Raw genomic sequence first — 21,139 nt, forward strand, 5'->3', positions numbered from 1 at the left:
TGGGGAAGCTGGCTTTGTCTGCACATAGAAGAGACAGGAGTGGAGAGTCAACCCAGAAGGACCACTATTCTCCCAGCCTCCAAAACCCCACGATTCTCCCTTAACACTGACCAATAGCATCCAGGATCCAGCCTACTGTGCCGTCCCCCCCGCATACCAGCACCCGGAAATCTGAGAGGTCCTTGAAGAACTTGAGCCTGAGACAGAGGAAAGAAGGGAGGAGGGGGTCATGATGGTACGTAAGGGTGGAAGGACCCTAATTCCTTGACCCCCCGGATTCAATGAGATTTTTTTTCTTGCTGATCCCCTCCTCCACCATCCCACTCTAGGTTTTGTTTATAACAAGCAGAACTGAAGTCAGATTGATGGCAGAGAAAGGGAAGAATCTGAAATTGTATAAAGAAAACAGACTTTAAGAGGGGCTTGTTGACAACTGGGGAACAAAGGATCTTCCTTGAGACCCCCATAGCACAGGAAAAGATATCAATTTGTGTGTTTAAAGGTATAGAGGCAGGAGAAAAGAAGATAGTTCTAAAGCAGGCCCATGGTCATATGTTGTGCAGGCATGTTCTAGAGGCAGCTCTAGAGGTTCTATTTTGAATTCCAGCTCCTCAGGGTCAGCACAGGTACCCCAGCCTTCCCACACACTCATCCCTGTTCCCCATAACACACACATAGACATTTAGAGCAAGCTCAGAAATATTCCTGTACTCACCCTGGTTCGGGACCCCCCTTTGCAAGGTTGTAAACCTGTCGTGGGTTCAGTAGGTACTGGAACTTTCGAAGCACTCTAGGTTTGTAAGGGGTGGAGAAAATGAGGTTCATGGAATAATTTTTTCTATCCTCTCTTGAAACATTTTTCAACCAGCCCCCCTTCCCTTCTCTAATCCCTAGGAAGACTTCTTCCACTTTTCTTCCAGCAGTGTTTCCAAACTATGAATCTACCTCCTTCTTTATTTCCACTCACCTCTCCCCCTGCTTCCCACCACTCTTGGGGTTCACAAAGACGAGAAGAGGGTGGGTGTTGGGGACTGGGATAATCTGTTGAGGAGAAGCAATAAAAATAGAGTTAGGAATATTACGTAAGAATCAAATTGGGTTCCAAAGATTAATAATGATAACCACAATAATTCACATTTATAGAGAGTTTTAAGATTTACAAAACACTTGAGGGAGAAGAGGAGTCAGAAGGCAGGGACTGGCACTTCACTCTGATTTGCCTTCTTTTCCCCTTTCCCCTTTGCCTGTTACTAGCAGAGATGAGGATCTGGGGGCCAGGTTGTATTCCCTGGATTTTCCCCAACTTCATCCCCTCCAGTTCAGGGCCCAGCCATCCTAGTACCCCAAGCTTTCCCCCACCATGATGCCCAGGCACTGCTGCCTGTACCCGCAGGGCCTGCCCATCAGGGACCAAATGCTGTAATTCGTCGACATTCCTGGAGCTCAAGTTCTGGCGGTCCTGTACAGAGGCAGAGGTAAACAGAAGGGAGGGAGGCTGAATTTCGTATATGGGTATTTTTGTCCCTGCTGAGTCCACTTTGTGGGGCCTTCACTATTTCTCAGCCACAGATAGGTATCAGTCTGGCCTGAACCCTAAAGAAATGGTAAGCGTAATATGCTCTCTCTGAGATCTACAGATACTCCCTAGGGGAGCTATGAAGTCTGTGGAAAGTCAGGGTGGGGGAGTTCTCTACGAGTTTTGGGGAGGTTCTACAGGTTCTCTTTCTAGTATATTTTTCCTCTTTTCCCAAGCCCACGTGCTCACCAGGATGCAAGGATAGATGGCTGAGGGAGGCAGGATGTGGTCACGAAGCTGCCCGCAGTCACATTCAGGGCTCATGGCAGAGAGGCAGTCTTCATGGATCTAGGAAGTAAGAGGAACCATGAATGGGAGAGTAACCCTTATGACCACCCCAACTCAGGGAGGAGAAAAGAGATAGAAGAATATTTGGAGATTTAGAGGGACTTTAGCCTACGTGGTAGGAGTCTAGGGGATATACAGTAGGAAAGGTCTAAGGAGGGGGACTAAGAGAAAGGTTTACTTAGGGAGACAGCCTGGGGACAAGAAGTGGAGGAGAATCCAAAATGGCTGGGAGGAGCTGGGAGGTCTGGAGGAAAGGGTCTGTTCCTGACCTGGAGATGGCACCACACACAATGCAGTCCTGTCAGGCTTTGGAAATTCCGGATCTTCTTTTGGCAACAGTCACAGCGCCCAGAGTCACAACCTCCACGAACCCACACATGAGTCTGGGCCTTGAGAGAGTGAGGAATTACCTGAGGGCTCAAAGAATCTGAATAACATCTGGGTTAGTTTATCCTTGCTTCCTAGGAAGGGGAGGATGAATCACCCTTATCCCCAAAGAAGTCCAGAGAAAGGGCTGAGGAGGGATAATGAAAATTATCTGAAATTGAGGTCAGGGGTCACTCACACCAGTGTCTTTCCTAGACTTGGCGTAGGTGCTGACTTTACAGGGTGAGGCCTTCTTGGCACAGCGCTCATGGACTGTGAATTTACAGACTGGGAGAGAGAGAAAAAGAAAGATGAGGGGAAGATCTTAGCCTTGGAGTCCCCAACCCATGCTCTGGGCTTTCTTTTGGGGTCACTCACTCATCACAAGCACAACTCTTTGCTCTTCATCACTCACAGATCGTTCTTACCTCCCACCCTGTTCCCCAATACACTCACAGGTACAGGACAATCCCCTCTTGGTTATCCCGAGCAGCATTGTCTCACACACATTGCAATAAGCTGGACGAGAAAACTGCTTTAGCCGCCACATGTGCTGTCCATCATCCTTCAGGCTCTGGGGAGGATACCACAAGTAATCTGGATGAGAGGCACCTAAGCCCCTCCCCCAGTACCACTTCCTTGGACAGCAGTCATAATCCTCCCCAGCAGAGCTCTGACTGGAAGGAGAGAAATGGAAGTCCATATTCCCTTCTTCCTTGACTCACCACCTCTAGTCCCAGCAGCACCAGCAGAGGCACAGTGGTGGATCCACCCCGTACCCACTCAGCCAGAGAGACTGTACCACTGCCATCATAGTCAATCTCTTTCATCATCTCCTGCAGAATCTGAAAATTGGAGAAAGGGGCCAAGAAAAAAAAAGATTTCATGTATGCAAGGCCCCACTGGTTAGATTCCCAACTTGAGAAGCTTGGCCCACCCCAGATATCAAGGATGCTCATCAGAGGGAAGAATAAAACAGGTACAAAGTCCATGGGGAAGTGGCAGAAAACAGGATACAAGGATAGGGTTGAGAAGGATGGGAAAAGAAAAAAACTGCCTTACTGGTCTCAGCTCAGTTACATCCCAATCCAAATATCTTGCCACTCGCATCATCTGGGTGATAATTCTGTCCACTTCCTAGAGAGAGCCAGGATCAAATCTCTCATCTCTTGTATTAGGTGCTGACTTTCCCTTAAACCCTTTCTCAGGGTTCAAAATACTGGTCCCCATCTTTAGGTCTGACTCCCCCATAGTCTTATCTGCCTATGGAAATCTTGTGGTGTTGGAAGGACTAGAGTAGGAGGGGATGTTGAATGAGGACAACCCCTACTTCTGTCCCATGCCCCTTATGTCCTTTCTCTGGGAGCCAGAACCCACTCTACCACCCTGCCCAGAAAACTCAACTTCTTTCCCTGGTATCATGTGCACCTGGGGATCCTACAAAGGATGGGAGCTCAAGGAAGGGAGAACAGAGACAAAAATATATCCATCACCCACACCCCACCCCCTTCCCCAGTCTTCAGAACTCACTGAGCTGTCCAGGAGTCCATTTCTGTCTGTATCATATAGCTTGAAGGTAACTGTGAATTGGGTGGGGGGGCGGAGCTAGGGTCAGTTTGTGGAGGCCATTCCCATATCCTGCCCTAAACCCCCCTGAGTGAAGAGTTCTGTTCTGGGGGACAAAGAGGTAAGAGAGACAAACTCTGCCCTCAGAAAGTCTGCTGTGGGAGCCAATACATTTATGAACATATAACTAATGATAAGTAAGTAAGCTACATATTATACCTGAAAAGGGCTATATAAGAGAAAGCTAGAGGAAACAGGGGAGTGGAAAGAGGGACCCAAAGCCCATTCCTAGGGGTTCCACCTCTTTCTATGGACACATCAGTGACTAGGAATCCTGGAAGAGTTGGGAGGAGGATGGCAGGAAATACCTTCTCCCCCAGCTTTTCCCCTTACCCCAACTCTACCCCCAATACTTCTCTTGCTCTGATGACTCACACTCTAGCTTGTCTTCTGGCCGTCCACCCTCCAGTAAAGAGAAGTAGCAGGAAACGTCACTGAGACAGATCAGGGATACTTCTGGTTGAGGATAATTCAGCAAGGTCAGAGGTTCCCTCTGATCCAGCTAGTCTGTTTCCTTTCTAGCCCATCCCCTCCATTACCTTTGCCCTCTCCAGTCATATAACAATTGAAATTACCCCTCCCTTCTCGAAAAAGACTATCAGCTGAATCAGTCCAGACCCTATGCTAATTTGATCTTACTTCTAAGGTTCAGCACTTGCTCCCAGTTTCATACCTTGTTCATTGCCCTGTTTCTGAGACTCCATGGTCTGGAAGGATCCAAAAAGTGCTTGGCTCAATTGTGGGGGGACATTATTCACCTCTAGGTAGGCTTTCAGGAAGAGCTGAAACCCTTCATACCCTATGGACTAGTATAAGAATAGGAATTACCCCAGAGGTCTGGCTAGAGAACAAGGAATGATGAGCTAGAGGCAAAGGTAAAGCTTAGGGGTATCTTAAGGTGGACCATGATATCAAGAATGTGTTTCTTCACTCAACAAGTTATTCCTCATCTTTCCACCCTTAATGTTATGAGAGTCAAAGAAAAGTCTGGGGATGAGATTGGGAAGTTCTATGGGAAATGAGGGCTCCAGGGGAAAAAAGACAATAAGATGTGGGATTCTGGGAGGTAGGGACACAAAATAGGGTGAATAGGAAGTGATCACTGGAAGTTGGGGGTCTTGAAGGAACATCAGGAATTGCACAGGGAAGGGGCTGGGAGCAAGGAGAAGGTTTTGCAGATGCCTCTCACATCTCCCTGGAGATACTGAGCCAATTCTCCATCTTCATTGAACAGAGCTAGGACATCACTGACTTTCTTGGTTGAATCTGGGGGAGCGAATAGATACATTCAGAGCAGGATCTCCTCTCATCCTCAATGTACAGATCTGCCCTAAAATCATAAATTTATAGGCTTTTGGAGTTTGAGGGCACCTTAAAGAGAATCTAGTCCAACCACTTCATTTTACAGATAAGGAAAGTGAGGCCCACGGAGGGGAAGTAACATCCAAAAGAGCCCATAGAGAAATAAATTCTACTATTCAAAGTGACAGAGATGCAGAGAAAGACACACACACACACATACACAGAGACAGAGAGAGATAGAAACCAAGAAATAGGGAATTACAGACAGTTTTGAGGTCTTGGGGTGGGGCAAATTGAGGCACAGAGAAAGGGATCAGTGATTTGAAACCCCAGTCATTTGCTTCCTTCCCCATGTCCTGATCATAACATAAGACAACTCAAGGTTACTTGGAAGATTGAGGGCTGGGAGGGGAATACTGAGGAAAAAGGCATCTTTGGAAATGGAAGTCAGGTAGGGGATCCCAGGAATGGGAGAAGACTCACATTCCATATATTCCTGAAGTTGGGCAAAGTCCTTGGGGCTTAAGGGGCCCCAGTTCTTCAACATCTTTCCACCTGCTTCCTAAGTTGGCAGAAGAATTGAAAATTGAGTTTCCTGTGGAGGGATTTGGAGTAGAAGTTGGGACGGAGGATACTGAAGGAAAGACACACAACAGTATGGGTTAGCGAGGGGTGAGATGTAGGGTGGTGGTGGTGTTGGTACCTGTGTCTTTTTCCCTCCCTCTCTACCTATCCCTGAGCTGCTAGGCAAACCACTCCTCTGCTCCTTCCTCCACCCCCACCTCTCTTTGTTTAGCTGTTTGTCTGCCTCTGGTTTCTCTCATCCCTCTTGTACATCCCTCAGCCCGGTGTTTCTCCTGGAGAGGGGTCTCTCCCTGGTTCTTACAGTGGAGATGGAGGCCTGCCCACACCTTCCATCTAGCTCCACCTTCTAACCTTGAGGTGTCTTGACCCCACCCCCACCCTCACCCCACCCCCCACCCCCCATCTGCTGCTCTGGGTCCCAAGTTCGGCCTGGGCTATGTGGCTACCAGCGGAGCAACGACCTCAGGCAGCCCAGAATCATGAGGTAGATGTGGATTCATTCTAATCCCCGCCCTGCTCTATCTAGCCTTGGCTGTTCAGGAGGCAGAAGACATTGGACTCTGGGTGGGCAGGGAAAGGAATAGAGTTTCCCTGAACTTCAGGAAAAAGGAGCTAGGGAGATGGATGGGAGGCCTTATCCTTCGCTGGCTGAACACATGTCCTGAACCCCTCCTCTTAGCCTTCCCAACTTTGGACTGTTGGCACTTGGCAAAGAGAAAGGAGTAAACTGAGGGCACAGTCTGTTTGTTTTTTGTTATTGTCTCACTGGCGCCCAGCTGGGTGCCTGGAGCAAAAGAAATGCTTATCGAATTGAATTAGACTGCTGAGAAGGCAGCAGACATAGGGGACTAGATTATGTTTCCTTCTAAAGGATACCTGAAGGGAAGTTTCTGAGACTTTCTTTTCTTGTCTTAAGGCAAGTTTGGTAAGGGAAGGAGGGGACAGCGACCCAGGAAGGCAGTTGAATCTGCAAGGGGTGACCCTGGCTCCTTTCCTTCCTGTGGTAGCAAGAAATTTGTAGTCATTCACCTCTCTGCTTCCCCTGCCTACCCCAACCTAGCCTTTCCCTAGTTTTTCTGTTCTCCACCTCAGCTTGTATCTCCCGGTCAGCCCTCTCCTGGTTCCTCCCCACCCCCTCTATGTCTCGAATTGAAGCTCTCAGAGGTTCCTTGGGAGCCCTAGGACCATCCTGGAGCCTCCTGCTGCTGTGAAGAGAAAGGGCTATTCTCAACAGGGACCATGGTATACCCAGTCTCGGAGCCACTGTTTCCATTAGATCTAATGGCTATCAGTAGCTAACAAGACATGTCATAGCTAATAAGGTCTGGTTGGGTTAATAAGCTTCCCTTCCATAAACACCAACCTTCCTTCCTCCACTCTGAGCATAGATATAAGGCTCTATTTCTGTCCACACAGTGTTTTCTCCTACCTTTACCCCTACGTATCCAGAGAGTACCATCTGGAGAGAGGGACAGGGGGAAGTATCAGGGAAAGGTGAGCAAGGGCCAGGCAGTTTCTTTCTTACCCTTTTCTTTTTTTGTTCCAGGATCCAAAAGTGCCTCAGTTAGAAGATGAAACTGAGACAATAGGGTGGAAAGAACCTGTATGGTGCCAGGAGAATGGGAAAGGGGAGCTATTTAACTCAGAAAGAATTAAACTCCAGGAAATCGCAGCACATTATCTCTCTCCAACACAGCACAGAATAAAACCATTCTAAATTTCTCCATACCTCCAATTTAAGAGCCCTCTCTTGGATCTCTCAACTATGCTACCTCACCACCCTTAATCTCTAATAACTACTTCCAATGTTCCCAGAGGGTGAAGGGATCTAGAAAAACTCAATCTAAATCTGTCTCCCAAGGGTAGCCAACTGGCAAAACTGGGGAAGACCAAAACCTATGTCAGGGAAGAGTGAGAAGGTGGAACAGCCCACTGAGTGGACAAGGGACTCATGCATCTAGTTGCCCACATTTGCTAAAGCCAAGGTCCATAATCTAGGTACCCTAGGTCCCAGTCAATCTTTTCCAGCTTCCCCTATGCAGAGGGACTTCATACTCTTCAGGTGAGCAGAACTAGTCCCTGGAACTGGTAGTGTCTAACAAAGGTTTTGGCCTCTAGGCTGTGACCCCACACAACCCAAACTTCACAGAACAAATCTCCTCAATAAAAGGATTTGTACCGAAAAGCCTGGACTCATTCAAAAGGCCACACCCAAAGACCTAAAAGGCCACACGTGGCCTCGAGGCTGCAGGTTCCCCACCCCTGGTAGGAGCTAGGTGAGGCACCAGAATATCCAGAAAACCCTGGAGGGTATTTTTGTTTTTGGTTTTTTTTTTTGGAAGGGGAGGGGATAGACTAAGAGAGGCATAAAGTGGTATGCTTGCAGAGACCGGGAATTTTCAGTCCCGGATCTGGTAAGAATCAATCAATGGCTACAACAGAGTTTAGGAATTTGGGTTCATGGGTTCCTCTGGCCCTGCCTGGTTACAATCTCCTGATTAATTGTAAGTTGGGCTAGTCCAAGCAAAAGCCTGGGTAGGGGCAGGGCATGTTTGCTGCCCTCCTCATTCTGTGACTCATCCTTCCCTCCCTTCCCCCTTCCCCAGCTCTCCAGGTTCAGCATAGTAAAGAAAGGAGTCAGTCGGTCACAGATGGAAGAGACTTTAGATACCATTTATTTCAACTCCCCTTCTCCCTTAGAGCTGAGAAAACTTGAGGCACTGAGATTAAGTGACTTGTTTTCAAGGTCATACATCTCCTAGCTGGTTCGTGGAGAGATTAGAACCCATGTTTTCTGTCTCCAAGTCCAGTGTTTTCTCCACTCTACTACATTGCCTCTATATTTTGACTTATTTTAACTCTTCTTTTGCCTAAGGCTACTGGTATTGAAAGAAAGCATTACTATGTTCAAAACATTTTGACATTTAGTATTTTTCCTTTAAAAAAAATTCAAGAAGTTTGAAACAATATATCCTAACCTTTAAGGGAGGCTCCCAAGGCCATGGAGGCTTTGAGCTCAGAAGTCAGTCTTGCAGAAGGGAACACTGGAAAAGGATAGCTGGGAGCTAGGCCACCTGGGCTGTGAATGACAGCTTTGGGACCATCAGCACCTCCACTCGAGCCCCTAGGCCACTCAGTGGGCTTTGGTCTTCCCCAGCTGCCAAGTGGGTACTCGGGAGGCAGAGATTTAGATTAAGGACTTCTAAATTACCTCACCCTCAGGGAACATTGGAATAAAAGTTGGGGTTAAGGGTGGTATGATTTGCCTACCAGGTTAATTCTCCCCCATAGAAAGAGTAACAAATAGAATATAGACTCAGGAGAACTATGAATGCGGCCAGGGGAGGAGGGTGGGGTGAGTTGGTGGACTGCCTGAAGGCAGAGAATGTAAAATCGGACCTAGATGAAGGAGGGAGGGGTCGATTAGTCCCTATTCCCGCCCCTAGAACTCCTGGAACCACCACAGCTCTCCCCTCCAAGGAAGCCAGGTGCCTAGGTTCACTCCTCCCAGCCATCCACTTCTGCTCCCCACCCTGGATTGATCCTCCACTCCCTTCCCCCAAATATCCCCAGTCTTCAATCCCCCCCCCACCTCTTCCCCCGCCTCCCCTCCCCAGCCTCCGATTCTTTCCAGTCTTGTTTTCTCTGACTGTTCCCGCCGTACTAATTGGAGACACCCCGCAGGCCTACACTCCCGGCCCCTCCCCTGAGTATAAGGTGATTGGGGGAGTTAATGAGGGGTTTACGGAGTTTACCTTAAGGAGAGCGGGGCTGCGCGCGAGTGTGCTGCGGCGCCGGTGGTGGAGCTAGGAACCAGAGCTAGAGCCCGAGCTGGGTTTGGGGAGACAGGCGGGGCGGGCTTTGCCTCCATAGGGCCGCCCAGAGACTGACGACACAGCTTCTAGCTCCCGCCCTTCAGCCTAGCGGGACTCGCCCCCATCCCCCAGTTCTGTCCCCATTTTCTAGACCATGTCAGGGACCCAGGTGGCTTACTGCTCCCCAACAGCTAGATTTCCCCGATCATTCTATTGGTCTTGATGATCTTCGTGACGCTACTATTCATTCTTACAGCCCAAGCCCCCGACCTTAGTAAATCCTCCAGTTCTCCTCCCCATTTTTTTCTTTTTATTTCTAGATCATCCAGTGACGTCCCTTCCCATTTTCACCTTTCCCTAACCCTGAAGGATAGGAGATAGGAGGAAGAGCTAAGGGGCAGGGAGGACATCGCCCCACTCTTCCTTTGTTGTCCTTTTCCTGAAGGAGGCAGTGTCTTGTAGCCGAAATTGGTAGGCAGAGGACTTGTGTTCAAATCTTAGCTTAATACCTGGGTGACTTTGAGCACCGAATCTCTTTGGGCCTCAGTTCTCCCATCTGTAAAATGGGGGTCGAACCAGATGCCTCTTAAGTTCCCTTCTAGCTTTAAATCATCTTATGATAGCTATGGACACCTCCTCTCTTCCACTAGTAATTTTCAAGCTCTTTTTCAGAGTCCGTGGATTTCAATCACCGGACACCCTCAAAATCACATCAGATTAAGGGAGCTCAGACCTAGTCTCCTCACCTGACCACAACCTCAGAGAATCTCTAGACCCTCATGCTATATACCTCACACTCCACAGATTGCTAAACCCTACATTTCTCACACCCCAAGTGACACCATTTCCCTATTCTGGGAACATCTCCAACCTTCAACTCCACTTTACTTTGTGGAGTATAAGTGTGTGTGTGTCCAATGTTTTCCTCTAACCCTTTTATTCCACGTTTTCTCCCTTCGCCTCTTATCTGCCACTATCCGTACTCGATCAGAAATGAGAAAGTAAAAATATTGTGCTTCTCCTACCTCAGAACAGGGAGTTTGGGAGGATTGGTTCTATATCCCAGAAAGAGACTTCAGCAGAGAAACACTTTGGGACCCCAGTAGATAGTGGGGCTAGAAGACTGCAAAAGAAAGATAACAGCCTTTGGACTTGACTTAGGGATTTAAGTATTCTCTCCAGCCCCATCTGATCTCCAATAACCAGAATTCCCTTCCTTTATTAAAGTGGGGCAGAGTAACCAAATACTGCTTCCTGAAATCTCTTTTCTCATACCTGCCTTTAAGTCTGGGGTGGGAGAATTGTATAGACCAACCTCTTCAAATAAGACATTTTTTAATGGGATTGGAAAAAGAGATACCTAAGAAGTTCCTGTTTAGCCTTGATACAGATACATTTGGGGGATCCTCCCTTATGTTCCCCAGAAAGGAAGCTGCTAAGTAAAGTTTCGGTAGGAAGAGGTTGCTGCTGATTATCTTAGCTAGAGATCTGGGGCAGGTGTCTGAGAGGCAAGACTATGTAATAGTCTGTCTGTTCCCTTCCACCTTTAGAGAGAATAAAGAAATAATTCATATTTCCATATTTGAAAAACACTCTTCTTATAATGCCCCAGTGAGGAAGGGAACATTGTTCCAGTTTATAGATGAGAAAACTGAGATTCAAAGGTGAAGTAACTTATATGTGGTCCTACAGCTGTGAGAACTGAGAAAAAATTTCATTCCTCCACTTTATTTTTAAGTTTTCTACCTATAAAATATTATACACATGTAATTTATAATAATGTAAGAGGAAGCACAGTAGCAAAGTTGATAGAAAACCTAGCCTAGCAGTCAGGAAAACCTGGGTTCAAGTGCTGTTCCTGAGATTTCAACCTTTTTCACAACAGTGGGCATGTCACTTCCACTTTCAGTGTGTGAGGAGGTAACTGTATAAATAAGAGACCAACCGCCAAATCTGCATGGATAGAGAAGCTTCCCATACTTTTGAGTTCCCTGCATCAATGAAATCACAGGTCAAAAAAAATCCCCATTCTAGGAATGCCTTGAACTTTCCCCTCTTTCTTATGGCCTCATAGATCTCTTTTCCCAGCAAAGAATATTCATGAGAAAAATAAAACCAAAAAAAATATTCATGAGGATGCTGGTGTATTGTGGGAAAAGCAGAGAATTTTGAGTCAGAAGGCTGGGATTTGAAGTCTAGCTATGTGACCAAGGGCAAGACATATAAGCTCTATGAGGCAGCTAGGTGGAGCAGTGGAGAGAGTGCTGGGCCTGGAGTCAGTAAGACCTGTGTTCAAATGCAGACCTCATATGCTTATTAGCTCTGTGAACTTGGGCAAGTCAGTTAATGTTTGCCTCAGTTTCCTCATCTGTAAAATGGGGATGACAATAATAGCACCTACCTCCTAGGGTTTTAGAGATAATATTTGTAAAGGGCTTAGCATAATGCCTGGCACTTAGTAAGCAGTTTATAAATGTTAGCTATTATTATTATTATTATTATTAGCTATGCGACCCTGGGCAAGTAACTTGTCTCAGTTTCCTCAACTGTAACACGGGGATATTAACAGTACCTGCCTCACAGGGTTCTGATGAGGATTAAATGGGGTAATATTTATAAAGCAGTTGACACATAGTAGGTTGTATATAAATTCGCATTCCTCTCCCTTCCCTTCCCCTAGAAGCCTGGAGTCCCTGTCTGTAAAATGGCAATATTATGCGCACTACTTAATTCACAGGGTTGTGGGAGAGACAGTGTTTTGAAAGCTTCAAAACAGTGTAGAAATATGTCATTCCTGATCTCACTTCACCCATATCCCTTTCTGACAGTTCTCCTAGGAGCAGGAGCCTCAGAACGGGAAATCACAGGGGATCTCAGTGTGGGGAAGTAGGGTGACAATAGCTCCCATCCCCTCGGTGGAACTTAACTCATTTAATTACCTTTGTGTATGCCCTTCTTCAGTCTTTCTCCCCCGTCCCTCCCAGCCTCCACTGGCCTGGGGCAGCGTGTAGGAAATGGGTATAATAGGCTTACTGCACCATGTCCCAGGTGCACATTTCCTCTTATCGGCCACATCACAAAATGGAGCGAGAAAAAGAAACCACAGCGAACAAAGGGAGGAAAAAACAACAGCTCCATTTCTACCCCCACCCCCACTTCTCTCTTCCTCCTCTGGTGGGGGCGAAAGCCACACCCCAGCCTAAGCTAGGGTCGGCAAATCCCCCAACGGGCTGTTAGACAAGTTAGTTTCACTTCCTGCCAACCCAAAGTTAGGGCAGGATGTCTGGGGGTGGAAGGAGCTACAAGAGAAGGGGCCCTCAGCACTAAGTTAGACAGGCCTTGAGGGGAGTTGCTGTGGGTCTCCTGAGTTTCCCTTTTGCAAAGACTGAACTGAAAGGGTGATCCTAGCCTGATGAAACTATGCCAAAACAGCCACTGAGTTCTACCAGTTTTTCCAGGTTCCCCCTCCAGATTCATGTACAAAGGCTACTACGGATGTGGGTGTGTGGAAGGGGAGGATAGAGTGGAAACATTAGGAGGGAGAGGATTAGGGGAAGGAACGTATACATGTTAATAGTTGCAAAGTAAATGCAAAACAGTATTCAAATGAATCCTGCTTACTCGGCAGTCATCTTAGCTGGGCAGCCGCTGCTGGGTGGAAGAAGGAAGCTGCTGATTTGTTAGGTTGGGATCTTCAGTAGTCGGATTTCTAAGTAACGGAATGTTCACGTGTGGCATATTGATACTGTTACTCAGTTTGAAAAAAGGGCTTCCAAGTGATTTAGTTCTAGCCCGAATGCCTTTCGTCTTCCCCCAGCAGGGAGGACTCTTGGGCATTAGCCTTAGCCAAAGCAGAAGGATGAGGCAGAAACAATTTTCGTGGTAAAGTGCTGCATAAATATCAGCAATTTGCAGACAGTGAGGGGTGGGCTGGGGTGGGGCGGGTGGGGAGGAGAGGAGAAAAGCGAAGACCCGCAGACAGAAACCAGCAGCCAAGGGCCTTCCCAGCCTCGGGGGGGGCCAGCTGAGACGGAATTTAGCCTGGGGGACGTAGTCGAGGGCGGGAAGATTTGCAGTTAGCAAAAGGGGAGGGGAGAAGGGCAGAAATGGGGAGTGCTGGAAGGGCTGTAGGGTCAAGCCCAACCCCTCCGAGCACGCCCCTCCCTCCTTCCCTCGATCTCTTTTTTCCCCCGCACCCTCGGGGTAGAGCCGTAGACCAAGAGGTGGGAATCTTTTGCAGAGGAAGAAACTGAGGCGGGGAGGGGAGGGGAGGGGAGGGAAGGGAAGGGGTGGGGGCGGGGAGGAGAGGCTTAGGCCGGAAGGCAGCGCAGAGAAGGTCACCGAGCCGAGCCCCTCCGCCGATACTAGTCCAAGGTCACCGGGGGAAGGAGGAGCGGGGTCAGGATTTGAACCGAGGTCTCCGGCCTCGGCAGAGCCGGGGAGTGTCGTGGACGCGCCCAGCGCGGGGCCCCGGAGCCGGAGGATCTCGGCGGCCCGGCCCCCTCCTCCGGAGGGAAGCGGCCTCAGGCCTCCTGTTTCATTCATTCCACAGACGCTGATCGAGCGCCGACTCTCCGCGGGGCGCGCACGCCGGCGGCCCGGGGCTGCAGCGTCTCCCTTTCTTCCGTCTTTGCGGCGCCGCCCGGCCAGGGATGTCGTCCAGCCGCCAGCCCGTTCCCGAGGACGAGCTGAAAGGTACAAGCCCCTCTTAATAACCCCCTCCGTTTCCTCGGAGCTTTCAGCCTCGGGCATGGAAGCCAAGGGCGCTCTGTCTCTTTAAGACGAAAATGGCAGCTCGCGACCAGGCCCGGACTCCACTTCCGGTGGAGAAGGGGGCGGGTCCTGGGGGAGGGTGTCACTCACGCCGGAAGTGGTTCTCGTTCCCAAGATGGCGACTCCCTATGTAACTGACGAGACCGGCGGTGAGTGCGGGCGGTGCAGCGTCTCCTCTCCCCGGGCCTCTGGGGGTGGGGGTAGAGGTGGAGGGCGGACTTGGAAGGGACTTGCGCCCCGCCCATCCCGGGGCCCCTCCCCTGTTCCCGCCCCCCCGGACCGCCTACCCCATTCATTCGCTCCTTCGGGGCTGCACCTGCGCCCCCTTCCGGTCCTGTGGCGCCGGGGTCCCACAGCTTCCGGTCACCCAAACCCTAGGCTAGGGTCTCTGCTGGCCGGGGCTAGTCTCCGGGCCTCCGCTGAGCCCCGGGAGTCTCCACCTGGCCCCCGGAGCCTCTTGGGTTCGCCAGCCCGCAGAGCTCGGTCCGTGTCCCTTCCAATCGCCCCTCTTTAGCTTCACCCCCCTTAGGTGTGAAGGGTTGGGAAGGACCCTCTTCCTTCTGGCCCTTGCTCCCTTGTGCCGACTCTCTGAGCTTTATTTGGAGACTTAATCGCCAACGTGGGCCGATTTCAGCATCTCCTCTACCTTCCCCTGGAAACTGTCAGCCTGGGCAGGGAAGGGATCAATCAAGTCAAGTCAAAAGCACTTACTAAGTTCCCACTGTGTGCCAGGCACCGTGCTAAGACCAGAACACGTGTCCCTGCACTCAGCCTGGTAATCAAGCTACTAACATCACCCTTCCTCAGCTCTCTGTCCCATTAAACTGTGGAGAAGAATTGTATGAAGGCCTGCTGGGGGCTAGGCAGCAGCCTTGTGCTAGGATGAGGTCCTGGGAGAAGACAGAGATGGAGAAAGTGAGGTCTCATCCTTAGATGGTATTGGTCCTGGTCACCCATTCTGCCCCAGGACCATAGGGAGGAAACTTCTAGCCTGGTTATCCAAACAAATATACAGACAATATGTGTAGAGTACATGTTGTATATACATATTCCCATGTAGAGCAGATATTGCATAAGTCATGAAATCATTCATACTGAATACACTATAAAGTCATGTTCTCTAACCTTAACTGAACTCTCGCTGCTGTCATCTTTGACTCCCTGCAGTAACTATTCCAAACTTTCTCTTTTAAAACCTAACCTCCATTCCTCCTGTACTGAGACTATGAAGGCTGTCATTCCTAAGTTTTCTCATCCCCCTTCCTCTTTCACTCTCATCTTTAATCTCTCCTGCTATGACTATTTCCTGATACCTAAAAATATTCCCAGGTCTCCTTTAAAGAACCTGCCTTTCATTCTGCTATTTCCTATTTCTCAAGCTATTTCCTATTTCTCTATTCCCTCTTACAGCTAAAGTATAAGAATGAGTAGTCAACACTGGATGCTTCCATTTACCACCCATTTGCTCCTCAGACCCTTTTAGGCTAGTTTCTGAATCCACTGTTCCATTAAAATTGGCCAGTGATTTTTCTAATTGTCACATTAAATGGTCTTTCTCAGTTCTCATCCTTGACCTTTCTGCTGCATTCAATTGCTGCATTGATTATCCCTCCTACTAGATGTTCTTACGTCCTTTGACTTCTTTGACACTGCTCTCTTTTGGTTCTCTACCTCTCTCCCATTACTCTTTTTCTTTTTTCTTTGCTAATTCATCCTCCACCTACTCCCTAAGAATGTCTTAGGCTGTCTTAAAACTGAACTCAACATCTCCCACCAAATTTGTCCTCCCTCCAGACTTTCTGATTTCTGAAGATGCCCCTATCCTGGATCCTTAACAACCTAGATTTAGAGCCTCTGAATTATCTTGCAACCTTGCCTCTCTTCCATCCTCAACATCCAGGCAATCGCCCATTTCTGTTGGTTCTCACTCTATCATCTCTACTCTATCCCATTTTCATCCCTTGTACTGCTGCTACTCTAGTTTAGTTCTTCATCACCTTTCTCACATGAAGTCCTTTGCAATAATGTGACTGGTTTCCCTCCATCCTTCTGGTCTCTTCTCTCACCAACCCATCTTTCAGGCAGTTGTCCGAATGAGTTTCTTAAGCCACAAGTTTGACTTTGTCTCTCCTCTACTCAGAAACCTTTAGTGACTCCCTGTTGCCTTTGAGATTAAATACAAATTCCTCCCTCTGCCTGCCATTCAGTGCCCTCCACGATCTGCTCTAATCTACCTTTTCAACCTTAGTTTACCTTATTCCCCTTTACACCCTGTGAAGCTGGATTATGAGCAGTTTGCTGACTTTGATCTTCTGTTTCCTATCTCCATGCATTGACACAAACCCTTCACTATTCCTGGAATGCACTGCCTCCTCATTTCTTCCTCTCAGAATCCTTTCTTCAAGGCTCCACTCAGGTGCCATTTTTTTTTTCCTTTGGTGAGGCAGTAAGGGTTAAGTGCCCAGGGTCACACAGCTAGTAAGTGTCAAGTGTCTGAGGTCAGATTTGAACTCAGGTCCTCCTGACTCCAAGGCTGGAGCTCTATCCACTACACCACCTAGCTGCCGCAAGAAATCTTCTTGAATCCTACCTCTCCACTCCAACCCCCACCTCTCTCCCCACACACAGCCAGAAGTGTTATTTCTGTTCTCGTTTTAAAGCACTTTGTCTGGATCTCTTCTTTGCCCATATCACAACCTACCTTTTGTTGTAGTTAGCTGCATATTCCTACTTATACTATTATTATTCCTCTTATTTTATACTACTTGAGTATCTGTATATATTGTATCCTTCCTACTTCAAACCCCAGTAGAATGTAAACTTAAGACAAGGAACTGTCATAAATTTAACTTTGTATCCTCAAGGTCTAGTATAATTTCTTGTTTATAACAGATGTTTACAACATATGTACTCTACATACAATTGAGTTGTATGTTGTGTGCTCATGTGAAGCATGCATAATATGTGTTTTTTTGTTTTGTTTTGTTTTTGGTTAGGCAATGGGGTTAAGTAACTTGCCCAGCGTCACACAGCTAGTAAGTGTTATGTGTCTGAGGCCGGATTTGAACTCAGGTCCTCCTGAATCCAGGGCCCTGCTCTATCCACTGTGCCATCTAGCGGCCCCCATAATAAGTGTTTTTAAGATGTGCCAAATGTGCTTCTTGCCTTGCTGTTCAGTAGCCCTTTTATTCTCCTCTTCTTGTTTCCCTATTTCATTCTCCACAACAGCTTTTCCAAAACATTTTCTCTCTTAAGCTGACAAAACCCTACCCCTGCTTCCATATTCCTGGCAGATGACTTGGGTCTCCTTTACTCAGAAAAGACTCAGGCCCTTAGCTCTCCGTTACTGCACTTTAAAATTCTTTAGGGTCTTCCCCTGTCCCTTCTCCTCCTGGTTCAGAGTAATAGGTATTTCTCTTCCTTACCAAGATTAAAGCTTATAGATGATTATTTTGATACCATATGTCTGTTGTGTCTCCTCTAAGACATTGCTGTATCGGGAATCCTCCTCCCCCTCTCTCCTTCCCCTTCTCTCTTTTTTTTTCTATTTTTAAACATTTTTTTTTAGTATTTTTTCCCCAGTTACATGTAAAAACAATTTTAACATTCCTTTTTAAAACTTTGAGTTCCAAATGCTCTCCTCTTTTCCCACTCACCCTCACTCATTGAGAAGGCAAGCAATTTGATATAGGTTATACATGTGTAGTCATGCAAAACATTTCTGTAGTAGTCATGTTGTGAAAAAAAAAACATAGACCAAAAGGGGGGGGGGGTCAAGAAAAATAAAGAAAGCAAAAAAAGTATGCTTCACTCTGTATTCAGACAAGATCAGCAATTTCCCTGGGGATGCACAGCATTTTTCATCATCAGCTCTTCAGAGTTGTCTTAGATCATTGTATTTCTGAGAATAGCTACATCATTCATAGCTGTTACTTTGTACACAGTACATTTCACTTTGCATCAGCTCATGCAAGTCTTCCCAGGTTTTTCTGAAAGCATCCTGCTCAAGATTTCTTATGGCTTGGTCTATGACAGGTTGTTGTACTTGTCCTTCTTTCTCGAAGAGGACCATGACATCAGGGAGACGATGATACGACTTGCAGTTGACTTTGATTTGAGTTTGGGAGGGCTGTGCAAGGTCACCAGCCTCATTTTCTCCTCCAGAGCCATCTGGGTCTAGTGGCGAGATATAGATCAGGATGACCGGAGACGGCCCCAGATGCAGTGGGAGACCTTGGCCGGCCTTTTTAGGCTAAGGTCTTCTCAAGTTCTCACTTTGAGTGAGGCACCTCCCCTTCTCTCATTCTCCCTCTCTCCACTGTCTTTGCCTGACGACTACCTACTTTAAAAACAAACCTTTCCTTTTCCTTTATGCCCCCTGAAAGTACCATCCTCTCCTTCCTTTCACCATCAAAATTAATGAAATAAATAATGTTTGATGGTTCCACTCATCATCTGATTAGTTCTTAAGCCTTTACAGTCTGCCTTTTCTCCCCAAAACTGTATCGAAATTGCTCTCTAGAAGTCATCAGTGACCTTATTACTAAATCCAACCACCTTTTCTCAGTCTTCATCTTTCTTGACCTCTTCAGCATCAGACTACTGACATCCTAATAATTGATACCTTTTGTTTCTTTTCCATTACGTTTTCTGATATGCCACTTGCCCACTGTGGACCCTCATAACAGAGAAAAACACACTAAGCAAGATTAACCGACAAGCAACTTCATCAGCTGACATTGTATACCACATTCTGCACCCATAGCCCCCCACCTCCGTCCTTAGAAACGTCCCTTCTTAATGCCTTCTTTTCTCTTTTGTTTCCATAACTCTATACCCTCCTAGTTCTTAGAGTCTAAACAACCACTTGTTGCATATGTTGTGTGTGTTCCTTTTGTATATGGGACTAGATACCCATGGAAGTCCCTTCCTTCTCTCAAATTATGTAATCCCCTTCCCGGCCATTTCTTCTGTTCACCTCAGTGGTTCCTCTTCCTGTCGTTTTCCAGGTGGAACCTCCAACTCCCCACAAGGTTCAAGTTCCTGATACCCTCAGTTGTTGATGCTTCCGCCGCGAATAACTTTGAATTTATCTTGTATCTGTTTGTCTGTGTTCATGCTGTTTCCCCCCACACTCCCAGGGGAATGGGAAGCAGTCTGAGACACTGAAAAGAACATTGAGTCAGAGGACTCAGATTCCAGTCCTGCCCATTTACTCCCTTTGCCCAGTGTCAAGTCGCCTAACCTTTATGTCTCATCTTTCTCCTCTCCAAAATTAGGGAGTTCAGCTCGATAGCTTCTGAGGTCCCTTGTAGCTGTCGTTCCGGGGTCCCGAGACCGAAGCTCGAGCTGCTCGAGGGCAGGGACGGCCTCTGCCTTGTAGACCCTCTAATCGGCCTAGCGCAGATCCACAGTGAGTGCTTGTTGGATCAACTTTAAGCTAAGATTGTCTGAAGCTCGAGCTGCTCGAGGGCAGGGATGGCCTCTGCCTTGTAGACCCTCTAATCGGCCTAGCGCAGATCCACAGCGAGTGCTTGTTGGATCAACTTTAAACCAAGATTGTCCGAAGCCCTGACATCTCTTCTTCTCTTCCTATACCCAGTTTCTGGGTGACCTCGTCTGTCCCTGTGGTTTCTGATGCCGCCTCTATGCAGATCGACGGCTCTATCCCTGAACTTCCTCCCAGGCTCCAGGCTGGCTGTTGCACAGCTTCACCTAAATGTCTGTGGACGTCTCAAACTTGACATATCCAAATCTGAAGTGATCGTCTTTCTGGCAGTCCTCAGAATCTCTGAGTGGGAAGGGGGAGGCCTCAGAGGTCCAGTCCATATTGAACATGAGTGACCTCCATACCGTCACCACAAGTGATCCTGTGTAACCTCCCTTGAGGGAGATCTCACTCCTGTGTGTATTTATTACCATTTTATTGATACCTTTTTTTTTTTAACAGCACAGTCTTTTTCCTATACATGTCTCCCGTACTCCATGCCAAACCTGCTCTTTTGTAACAAGGAAAGCAGTTAAAAACTGACCAACGTAGTAACTGTATCTGACTTCACTGGTGACATTCTATACCCATGGTACCCCCTTTCTCTACTGAGAGGGAGGAAGTGTTTTTCATCTCTTCTCTGGTTCCAACATTAATCCAATGTCTTTTGAGGCTGCTCTTTTCACTTTTGGAAAGTTCTAATTGTTAAATCTTTTTCCCCCCTTAAACTGAGATACCTCCTCCCCACCTTTGCAGTTTTATGCATTTCTCCTAATCTCTCCTTTGGAAAATCAAGCAGAATAAATCTAAACCCACATGATGGCCCTTCAAATACTTGAAGACCTATATCTTGCTCTATCTACTATTTTCCAGTCACCCAAGCTCAAAATCTCCCCATCATCCTTGACTCCTCCCTCTCTTACTCCCCTCCTCCATATCTAGTCAGTTTCAAAATCTCCATTCTACCTCTCCCAGAATCTATCGCTTTCACCCTTCTTTCCATTCCCATTGCTGCCCCTGTGCCTAAGTTCTCATTTGCTTTCAGCTGCACTATTAGGATAGCCTCCTAATTGGTCTCCACACCTTTAGTTTCTATTTCTTCTAATCTGTCCTGTATACTTATAGTCACAAAAGTGAGGATTACTGTGGCCTGACCCCAAGTAGTGTGTGATTAGCCAATCCAGGGGTGGGGAGTTGGGTCTTATCTTACCCTCCCAGCAGTCACTTGGCATGAGGCTTCTCTTCAACACAGTCATACCTACCTTTCTCCCTCATCTCTCTCTCTCTCTCTCTCTCTCTCTCTCTCTCTCTCTCTCTCTC

At 47.5% G+C, this 21,139-nt stretch overlaps 2 protein-coding genes across 4 annotated transcripts in view; one reads left to right on the top strand and one right to left on the bottom strand.

Annotated features, from left to right (window-relative positions):
• The window catches only part of DGKA (diacylglycerol kinase alpha), a 12,696-nt gene extending 3,179 nt beyond the window's left edge, over positions 1–9,517 (bottom strand). The window contains 18 exon segments of the mRNA XM_027855112.1: positions 1–4; positions 7–18; positions 112–197; positions 716–790; positions 968–1,041; positions 1,388–1,459; positions 1,766–1,864; positions 2,134–2,253; positions 2,430–2,518; positions 2,687–2,804; positions 2,956–3,075; positions 3,293–3,367; positions 3,761–3,810; positions 4,232–4,312; positions 4,530–4,662; positions 5,046–5,122; positions 5,642–5,720; positions 9,499–9,517. The exon segment at positions 1–4 is cut by the window's left edge and continues 29 nt beyond it. Of these exon segments, the coding sequence (XP_027710913.1) occupies positions 1–4; positions 7–18; positions 112–197; positions 716–790; positions 968–1,041; positions 1,388–1,459; positions 1,766–1,864; positions 2,134–2,253; positions 2,430–2,518; positions 2,687–2,804; positions 2,956–3,075; positions 3,293–3,367; positions 3,761–3,810; positions 4,232–4,312; positions 4,530–4,662; positions 5,046–5,122; positions 5,642–5,705 (1,349 nt within the window). The 5' untranslated portion in view covers positions 5,706–5,720; positions 9,499–9,517.
• Positions 9,518–14,139: 4,622 nt separating this feature from the next.
• Positions 14,140–21,139, top strand: part of PYM1 (PYM homolog 1, exon junction complex associated factor) — a 14,482-nt gene continuing 7,482 nt past the window's right edge. Inside the window, exon 1 of one of the 3 annotated variants that reach the window (XM_027855113.1) lies at positions 14,140–14,253. In XM_027855113.1, the coding sequence (XP_027710914.1) occupies positions 14,211–14,253 (43 nt within the window). In that variant the 5' untranslated portion in view covers positions 14,140–14,210. Of the gene's footprint in view, positions 14,254–14,431; positions 14,481–21,139 lie in introns of those variants that run through there. The other 2 variants (XR_003568534.1, XM_027855114.1) reach the window with 2 other exon arrangements.

The sequence above is a fragment of the Vombatus ursinus genome, unplaced genomic scaffold, assembly GCF_900497805.2.
Source record: "Vombatus ursinus unplaced genomic scaffold, bare-nosed wombat genome assembly UNPS02010769.1, whole genome shotgun sequence".
NCBI classification, from domain to species: domain Eukaryota; kingdom Metazoa; phylum Chordata; class Mammalia; order Diprotodontia; family Vombatidae; genus Vombatus; species Vombatus ursinus.